At 34.0% G+C, this 10306-nt stretch overlaps 1 protein-coding gene across 1 annotated transcript; it reads left to right on the forward strand.

Annotated features, from left to right (window-relative positions):
* Window positions 1-6562: 6562 nt before the first annotated feature.
* LOC108218609 (uncharacterized) lies at window positions 6563-9844 on the forward strand. Its single transcript, XM_017391623.2, has 6 exons — window positions 6563-7212; window positions 7631-7793; window positions 7933-8109; window positions 8195-8278; window positions 8883-8964; window positions 9187-9844. The coding sequence occupies exons 1-6, from the start codon at window positions 6890-6892 to the stop codon at window positions 9636-9638; spliced, it is 1281 nt and encodes a 426-aa protein (XP_017247112.1). The 5' UTR covers window positions 6563-6889; the 3' UTR covers window positions 9639-9844.
* Window positions 9845-10306: the final 462 nt, after the last annotated feature.

A 10306-nucleotide genomic window follows, 5' to 3' on the forward strand; every position in this document is an offset into this window, starting at 1 on the left:
ATGTATACAATTAATGGGACGTCCCAAAAAAGAAACTGTATATAATTTATTGGGACGAACGGAGTATTTGTCAATTGTCATAGGTTTGAATTTAACGTACATGTTTGAAGAGTCTTGTTGAAAACTGATGCTCATTCTTGCGTAAAAAGACCAGACAGCATTCCCTAAAACTTTATTTTTTTGTTGGAAATGAGAAAAATAATATTTTTTAAAGAAAAAGTTGTATATAATCAGGATCATAGATTTCTATTATTACAATAGGTTATCCCTAGAAGGCAGCTTCGTTATTTTAATTTTTACGATTCGTTCTCTTTAATTTTTGCATTGGGATGAATATATTTTGGGAGTTTTCCGAATAATATACTCATTTCTTAATTCTTACAAATAATATTTTTAGTTTTTAAAAACCTTTAAAAAATTACAATATTTTGAATTTTTTTTTACTAATTCAGTGTATTGCAATCAAAATCAATATAAAATGGAATCGAAAATAATTTCAATTTTTGAAAAATACTTTAGATTGTATTTGGTTGCAAATTGTATAGAAAAAAAATTGTATATGATTAGTTTTAGTTGCTGATAATATTTTTGTAATTATTTTTAAAAGATTAAAAGATAAAAAAACATAATATTTTGATTGATTTCCTGTATTTTTTATCCTGTTTTAATTTGCAGTTAGTATAATATAGCCTGAAGGGTTGGGCTAGGGCTACGCGTGAAATGGGCTGAATTAGTCAGGGATGGTGTGCCATTGGAATAAATCAAAGCTCTTACCAATCCAGAAGAAAGTCTTTGAGGCTTGGTGTAACACCCCCATCTTAAATTAAGACGAGAGGTTACATACAAATCCAAAATCTGCAAACAGAGCACTAATAATCAATAAACATGAATAAATAGAATCACTAAACAATAAAACTATCTTAACAACACTAATGATCCATAAGTCTTAGCCACTGTAACTGAGGGTAGCTCTCCATCACACAGCCCTGGATCCCCCTAAGAACCTGCCAGAAGAAGAATACGGCATGAGCCAAATGCCCAGTACGGATTGGAAGCATTTACAAAACAAGAAACATTTAAAATATTTTGACAGTAATATAAATCAGTTATTTTAAAATAATAGGCTGAGACAACGAGTGGTTAGGATATTTCATACCGAGATCAGAATATATACAAATACACACATCATAGGGTACCTAATGTGTGCAACAAACCGGTTAACGTGTACGGCATATACAACGTCACCGTCAAATCACAAATCATATCAACTGAACTGGATGCATCCACGTATCCTGAACAAATAATCAAAATGGCCAAAGCTCCTCCCAAGAGCTAACAGAAGGATACGCCGTGACCAATCACACTCTCACGGAAGTGTCATGTCAATGGTGCTGCAAAGACATGGTTGTAGTACCCCTACAGCTGGGTAACTAGGTATACCCTATATCTCTATGGGTTCACATAAATAAAATAGTTTTCACAATTTAAAAATCATACGATACGGATATTTTAAATAAGCCGAACAAATCATAATTTGTATAATTTTTGAAAATCGGAGGACAAATATTTGAATATCTCAAAACAGATTTTAAAATAATTTTCGGAAGTCATGAACAGAGTCGAAAACAGTTTAGCACGAGTAGCGATGAATAAAAAGGACAAAATCCGTACGAATCAAAAATAGTTTATTTCCAAGAGGAATAGCTGAATTAAGTTGGAACGGAAGTAAAACATATTCTTTTATAATTTGGAAGAACTGAAAAAAAACGATTTGGAAACAGATTGTGAGATAATTTTCAGAAATCAAACCAGTTAAATATTTGCGGAAGGAACAGAGTAAAAATAAAAATAATATAGCAGGTTGTAACATGAATATCGCTGAATTAAACAGGGTCGAATTCGTACAAACACACCGAACAGAAAGGATCGAAACAGAGTAATCAAATTTACCTAACACTAATAGAAGTAGTGCTGAATAAAAGAGATCGAAATCCGTACCTCGAAAGTAGCAAACTAAAACGCTAACGAACCTCACAAGGGACCATCTAAACTCCCGAACCCCGACTTTATCTTAAACTCCAAATATCTCCATGATTCCAATCTGCCCAGACCAATAATCCACTGTTTTGACCCTCTAAACGATGTTTTATGGAAAAACTCAAAACACGAAAGTTGTAGAGAACGAAAAGACCTTTCCGAAAAGGTATGGCTCATCAAAATCGGAGTTATAACGAATCGGGAATTAAATAAAACGTCCGCTGATTCAGAACTCAAAGAATAAACAGGATCTGATTAAGTTTTGTAATTTTGAGAACAGTTCGAAACATAATTTGAGAAAACATTGTGAACGAAAGTTGTAGGAGATTGAAAGAGCTTTCCGAAACATCAAGAATCGTCGAAATCTGATAAGAATTGAATTTACTACGAATTTTACAAGACAGTTAATTTATGAGAATAAAGCCCTGCGAATTTTTGTAATAAAAACGAAGAGAAGGTTGGGTGACTCTCAAAAGTGTATATAAAAGAATGAGAGAACACAATCATTATATAGAGTCTTGAAACCCTAATCGTAAACCTATCCATTATCCGAATACAAGTCTGATCCATATTCTAACTCTATCATCCTAGTCCAATTTTTAAATCCTATTCATAATCCAATTTTAATCCTTTTTTTTATTAATACTAATCTATTAATATTATTCTAAAAATTACGGGATATTACACTTGGCCCGCCTAAGATGATAAAATCTGACCCAGATTCAAGAGAAAATGGGCCTTTGTGCACTCTCCCACGAAAAATAATTCTTGATTACATTTTAAAAATTTATGTTCGGAAGGCCCTCAGGGCCCAGACAATTAGAATGGTCTTCTTTGTGCCTAGTTTCTACTCGGAGGTCGCGTATCATTCATTCTTTCGTGTATTTTCATGTTTGATATATTTGAAAGTAAAATATGTATCTGTTCATTTTTAATTTTGTATACATTATTTAAATTCTGTATCATATGTCAAATTATTGTGCTTATTTATACTACAATGCTTACTTTCGTATATCGACAATCAAATTCCAAATTCATTTTTTGTCGTTCCATTTCATATTAGCGTATCACATGTCAAATTATCGTGTAATTGCATGTTACAGATTGACAGCAACAATGATGGAGGACTCTTGTGATAAAATTTTAAGTAACCAGCATATTTAAAATCTTAAATTGTATGAGAAAAAACCCAACAATGTTTTACGATACAACATTATTGAATTTGACATTGCAGTGTACAATGTTTTACGATACAACATTATTGAATTTGACATTGCAGTGTATGAGGATGCTTATCATAACAATATTGTCCTCTCAAGTTAAGCGATAGTATAGTAAATAGTTCAAGAAAAGACTGGTAACTTCCTCCACGCTGCGTTCAGTTGTTCTGTTGTGTTTCTTGCCTAACCAATGCCAAATCAAGAGAACATGTAACTTCATTCAATAACTTAATTATAACATTTTAAATCCACATTGCTTTAGCAAATCAATTAAGCCCAGGTTTCATTTTTCCTCTTAACAAAAAAATATGACAAATAGACTTATGCATTGAACGAACTTGAGCACTTATTCTTGAAACCGGAGGTGCTCTAAGAACTGCGTTGTTGGGACTTGGGAGGAGTTATAAAAATCTTTGATTGTTCTTAAAAACACTTATCGCTGTTAAGCTGCTCCTGAGCCTGTTGCTAGCTTGTCTGTTCCAGATTTCTGATCGATATTCCCGGAAGGGCTTTATACACGATTTTTAAATGTGATAAATTGCAATCATATTTTCAAGCAAGCTAATGATGTATAATTGGCCGGACTGACTGTTTGGCAAGTGGGAAAGGAATCAAGATTCACCAATACCACATTGTTTGGTCAGGAGGGGAGGACCATACAATGGAAATAATTGCCTCGTGCTTTATGTTCTAGCCAGAAACTACTTAGAGCACGTCCAATGCAATGCTAGCTTTGCAATCAATCTGGTTATTTCGTGGTTTCAATTTTAAATGAATGATCTTATATATTTCCTGGTCATTTAGTCCAGCAAACAAAATAAGAACTTATCGCAATTCTGTAAATCATTGGTAGGCATAACTCATAAGCTCTTTAGCTGTTAAGGTATGTGCTAGCTTTGCGATCAATCTGGGTAACACAGGGCCTTTATTTCCAATAGGTTGCAGTGATTCAACTAGTGCAGGCACCGACTAAATTGATAGATGAATAAGACCTGGAAGCCTTTTCAGCAGTATCTTCTGATTAATTAAACATCATCTCTGACTAAGACGGCCAAAAAAGGAGACGCTTTGTGACTTCGTCGCATGAGTGCCACTTTTTAAAATTTCCGCTATTATGTTGGTTAATTGGATTTCGAGAGTTCAAATCTCGTCAAATACAAGAACATTGCTTAATTAGTAAAAATGTAATTATAAATGTCAAACATGAGGACTTGGGAAGCTCATTGTTGTTGGAGGAATAGGAAAAAGAATTGATAGCTTGAATGCTTTGTTTGTTGCAGATTGCCCATAGAAATTCCTGGGAGCGCTATCATAAATTTCATAGTTGTATCCACAACTTTTAAATGTGATAATTAAATATGTGAATGTGACAGTTTGTAGTACTGGTTTATGCAACTTTTTCTTAATGAGCTTCAGGAAGTGGGATTGGAATGAGTTTGAGGTAAGTGGGGAAAGGAATGAGGATGTCAAGAATAACACACACTGTCTAATTAGGAAGGTGAGGAAAACAATAGCCTCGTGCTTCATGTTCGTAGTGTAAAAAGCCTGGTTTCGTTAGGACTACTACACTTCAAAATTTAATCACTCACTCCGTCCATTTCTTTATATTTTTGGTAAGTTGATGTCAATGTCATTTGTCCATACAATTTCTGATACCATTTATGAGTATGTACTTGGATAAAGATATAAAAAATAAATATATTTGTTTATTAATGTATGTAGAAGAATATATTTAAACTATATATGTTAAAATAACTTTTTGATGGTTATAAATATATCGATATATTTAAATACATATACCAAGAAATGTTTTTGAGTTCGAACAAATTAGTTTGTCAAAATATGTTTTAGACCAAAGAAGTCATCAAATTTGCTGATTAAAACTTCTAATAATTAGCAAAGAATATATTATGAAATTAGAACTAATATCCTCTTTTATCATACTAAAAATATTTCAAAATAAAAGCTCAAAAACCGATCAAACCAATTTAATATTTTGATTTTAATAATATTATATAAATATATTTCAACCACACACAATATAATATATACACATATATATATATATATAATATTATTTTTGTTAGGAGCTTTTTAGTGGTGTTGGTTGACTAAATTAGACATAAAGGATATTATTTAAAATTTTCATGATGCTGAGTATGTCTATCTAGTATGTCATCATTATTTCTTTTAAAATAACAAATATTATTTTAATATAATGATTGATGATATGAAATCTTATTACACAACTCTAAATATTATTTTTATAAGTTTATTTATAATATATTAATTTTTTTGATTCGGAGATTCTGCGGCTGAAAAATGCTCTTATACAACAACAATCGGCGAGTTGGTAGTTAAGTGTTTATTTAAAATCATAAACGTCTATTTATCTTGCAAAAGCAGTGTTGCCGAAAAGCGGGAACCTGACTTAGGGTGTGTCTGGAAGTTGTATTAAAAATTGTCATGTATACTGGAAAAAGTGCTGTCGTAAGAATCTGATAACTGTTTAGTAATTTTTTTTTTTGATATTTGCTTGTTTTGAGTTATAATATAAAAAAATAATCTTTTTTGATGAGGTTTAATTGTAAAATATGTAATAGCTTTCTGCAAAAGCTGAAAAAGGTTTTTTTTTTCTTCAAAAGTATGTGAGCACCTGCTTTTTGTAAAATTAACTTTTCAGCCAAAAACTGCTATTCAAAAAAGCTGTTTTTAGATTTATCAAACAGTTTTTAACCTGCTTTTCAGCTAAAAAACTGTTTTGCTGTCTGCAACAACAACTCCAAGCAGTAACTTAATCGGTGAAGTTGCGGAATAAAGATTAATCGGGATTGGTCAGGATTGATCGGATGAAATACCTGGATGCATGTTTAATCAGTTCGATGAATTACGAGACAATAATTAATCGTGATTAATCATGTACTTATAAAAGTGCAGAAGTCTGAAATTAAAACCAGGATACAGTGATACACAGTGGAGCCTAGATTATTGATTCACGGCACGTTTTGAATCAGCCAAATTTAAAGTAATTGGTGGTCTCAACTCTCAAGCACATTACTGCACTCGTATTACCTTTAGTTTGGTAGCAATAGTTTGTTGCATCCTGTATGTGGTCAAAATTATGATAAGTTAGATTACGTGTGAGTAACAGAACCGCGGAAAGACCGGCCCGGGTCTTAATTCAAAAGCCCAGCCGCTTTTTCAACTCTGACTTCCAACATAATTAAAATAAGGTTTTAACAACAACAGAAAGGGACTAGTAATTTCCGACCACTACAAATATGATAATGTTTGAGGGTCTATTTATATGTACTATGTGCTTATAGAGACATCATTTGTGTTTGTATGTATCCATTGGGTGGCTCTTAAATACCTTCATCATCCTTGTTAATTCTCAAGCGCATCTTTTTATTCTTTTTCTTGTATTTCCAATTTTTAATTCAATTTTCTGCCTTATCCTCCTTTTTTTTCTTGAAATTTCCTAAAAAGTTTGAGTCTTTTTAGGGGTTTCTTCTGGGTTTTCCAACCCCACCTCATCTATCTCATGCTTTAGCAATTTGCTTGCTTAAGCCATATTATACCATCTCTTTGAATATTATATTTCCATTTGGGACTCTAATTTTGGGTTAGTTATGGCCTTAGTTGATGCTTTTCTGGAGATTTTGAGCAGGCCTGCAATTGGGGAAGTCATGGTGGGGATTTTTGTGTTTATGGGTCCTGTTTGGGTTGCTTTTCTTCTTGGGCTTGTGGTTGGTTGGGCGTGGAAACCCAGGTGGGCTTGCTCACTTGTTGCCAAGTTTCAATCTTTTGCTCCTGCTTTGCTTTCTCCTTCCATGGATCTGGCCTCTGATTTGATGCAAGTTCAGACCAGAAGTGTTGACTCTTCTGTTATGGAGGTTGGTTCAAAGAAAGAACAGCTAATTAAGTTGAAATACAAGGAGGATTCCACTTTGAGGTAACTATTCTACTCTTTGTTTTGGTCAATTTTGTACTAATAAGTTTGTTTCTAAATTGAAATTGGACTGGAATACTTTAACCATACTTTTTACAATCTAGGGTTCTGTTGAATTGACTGGAATGATAAAGTTTTAGGATTTTTAGGAATAGTTGCCTCTTTCTATGATTGTTATTGAGTTGCAGTAAGTTTTAGAGGAACCCTTTTGGATGGTGATCGTGATATTGGCCAGTTTGTTGTTAATTTATTGTTAACTAATTTAAGTAGCTTAGGAAAATCACTGATGATATCCTCTTCTAGATTACGCTTTTAGTTAATTGGTGATGTTTTGGGATGCCTGATGTTTGTTCCTCCTGTTTCTGTCAAAGTGGTGCACTTCTAAATGACAGAATATTGATTTATCTTTTTTCTTGTCTAGATCCCCACATACTGAAGAGGATGATGGCCTTGCTGTGACTGAAGCAGATTTTGAGCATCTATCCCAGCTAGTGGATAGAAGAGACGGTGGACTCCCTTGGAGACATATGATGGATCGTTCAACCAATGATATGAGCTACCAAGCATGGATTAGGGAACCAGAGGTACTGTATTGAGTTTTCAGGTTCTTTATTCTAGGTCACATCTGTTTTGGTTTCATATAATCTGAGAACAGTTGAACTTTAATCGTTATTGATGTTTTGTTATGCTTGTATCTTATTTCTATTTCCAATTTGGTTGTAGATTGGTCCTCCTCAATATTGTAGCAGAACTGTGTATGAGAATGCCACACCTGAAATGCTGAGAGACTTCTTTTGGGATGATGAGTTCCGACTCAAGTGGGATGACATGATTCTTCATGCTGAAACATTGGAAGAATGCCCTACAACAGGAACGATGACTGTGCACTGGATACGGAAAGTGAGTCTTATTTTTGGGTTTATGTAAACATAATTACATACTGAAATTCAACTCTTAAATAATTTTTTGTATTACTTGTGTGCAGTTTCCTTTCTTCTGTAGCGATAGAGAATACATCATTGGACGTCGAATATGGGAATCAGGAAGATCATATTACTGCGTGACGAAGGTATTTTCGACAATGATCCTTCCTGTTACTCAATTATAACAACAATACGGTGCTGTTTTGTTGGGTCAATTAATTGCCATGAAGTGCTTGGTCCCTCGTGTGGCCGGATAATGCATTTGATAAAAAGTTTGGCTAGTGTGTGCTCATGGGCACATACTAACCGCTAAATTTGATGTATTTAGCTTGTTTGGATTGGTGGATTTTTTGTATATGCAGGGGGTCCACGATCATTAATAAGTATTAGCCAATTAAAATGAGTTAAATACATGAAATTTCGCGCTTAGCATGTGCCCATGGGCACATCATAAAAAAACAGTTTTATAAAAGAGGTCCCGAAGCTAAATATCTTCATAATAATCATTGGACTTTTGATATGTTTCTGAAAGTAACTTGGATATTCTTGGATTGGCAATTTGATAATTAACCATTGAGCTTAGAAAGCAATGACAAAACTTCCTAGTCAATGCTTATTAAATTTAAACCCTAGACAATAATATTTTTATATTAGCATTATTTCTGGATTTGATCTCTATAGTTCTGCTCTTCTTTCCCCCTTTTGATTGCTAAGCAATAATCGTTAGTACTGACATCAATCCTCTATCAGGGAGTTCCAAACTCATCTGTTGCTAGACGGCAAAAACCAAGACGGGTGGACCTGTACTACTCAAGCTGGTTGATAAAAGCAGGTATATTCAGCACACACGAAAGGGAATTGGTTTGCTTAATTTTTTATCATTTAATGTCAGAGGGTTGAAATTCTATGCATCACCAGGAAGTGGTGCATAGCTGGAAATGTGAAATGTATAACAATTTGTTTTGCTTCGAGTGTCTTTTAGAACCATCAGTCTTTCTTTTGCAATCTTCATTTAAGGCTTGACTAATTAATATCCCTGCTGTGCATGAAACAGTTGAATCAAGGAAAGGAGATGGTCAACTGACTGCATGCGAAGTGATACTTTTCCATCATGAAGATATGGGAATTCCATGGGAAATTGCAAAATTTGGAGTGAAGCAGGGGATGTGGGGAGCAGTCAGGAAGATTGAACGTGGTTTCCGAGCCTACCAAAAGGAAAGAGCGTCTGAACAACCACTTACTCGATGTGCCTTTATGGCTCAAATCAACACTAAAATTGATCCCTGCCACCTAAAATCCTTGGAAACTGATGAAAATCTAGAAGCGACTGAGGTAGTCAAGTCACCTGAGAAGCAAGCCGGTATGAATCTGCCAAAGCTTATAGTATTTGGTGGTGCTGTTGCTCTAGCTTGTAGTCTCGACCGGGGCCTCTTGACTAAAGCGGTTATATTTAGTGCTGCCAGAAGGTTTGGAAACATCGGAAAGGGAGCATTTCCTAGAACATAGTTGCGACCCCAGAAACTGGAGCCTCTGTTTTACTCTTTTCTCATCTGGTTCGGGACACAGCCTTTTATGGCCACCCCTTCCAAAAAGTAGTGCATCACACCTCTTTTGAAGTATACTTAAATGTAAAGGCCAATTAGGCATAGTTAAATTAGATTTATTTTTGACAGATTGCAACAATTTCTATAATGAGAAATAGAATTTACATACTTCAGCACTCTGAAATCAGTATACTTAAGTGTAAAGGCCAATTGGGCATAGTTCGTTAGATTTATTTTATTTTCGACAGGTTGCAACAATTTCTACAATGAGAAGTAGAACTCACAGACTTCAGCGCCCTGAAAACTTCAGGTCTTAGTGCGATGTCCGTTTTTCCTGTTAAATTTACTTAAATTACAGCGTCTCTTCTTAGTAGGGATGAGCAAAACCGAAACCATAAAAATCCGAAGAAAACCACACCATTAAAAACCGAACCGACTAGTAACCAAACCGAACCAATAATATGGTTGCGGTTTGGTTTTAACTTTTTTTAAACCTAATACAATCCGAACCGAACCAAAGAAAATTAGTTATATATTTTTTGAAATTTATAAATATAAATAATAATATTTTAATTTAATTTCTGCTATAGCTTTTCTCTGCTATAATAATTAATTTCTAGAATGTTTTTC

The sequence above is a fragment of the Daucus carota genome, chromosome 4 (genome assembly GCF_001625215.2).
Source record: "Daucus carota subsp. sativus chromosome 4, DH1 v3.0, whole genome shotgun sequence".
In the NCBI taxonomy this organism is placed as follows: Eukaryota; Viridiplantae; Streptophyta; class Magnoliopsida; order Apiales; family Apiaceae; genus Daucus; species Daucus carota.

Bases quoted from the DNA above. Each gene is read 5' to 3' on its own strand.
- LOC108218609 (XM_017391623.2), top strand. From the start codon at position 6,890: ATGGCCTTAGTTGATGCTTTTCTGGAGATTTTGAGCAGGCCTGCAATT. The intron at 7,794-7,932 runs GTACTGTATTGA...ATTTGGTTGTAG, and splicing joins CATGGATTAGGGAACCAGAG to ATTGGTCCTCCTCAATATTG. The intron at 8,279-8,882 runs GTATTTTCGACA...ATCCTCTATCAG, and splicing joins CATATTACTGCGTGACGAAG to GGAGTTCCAAACTCATCTGT.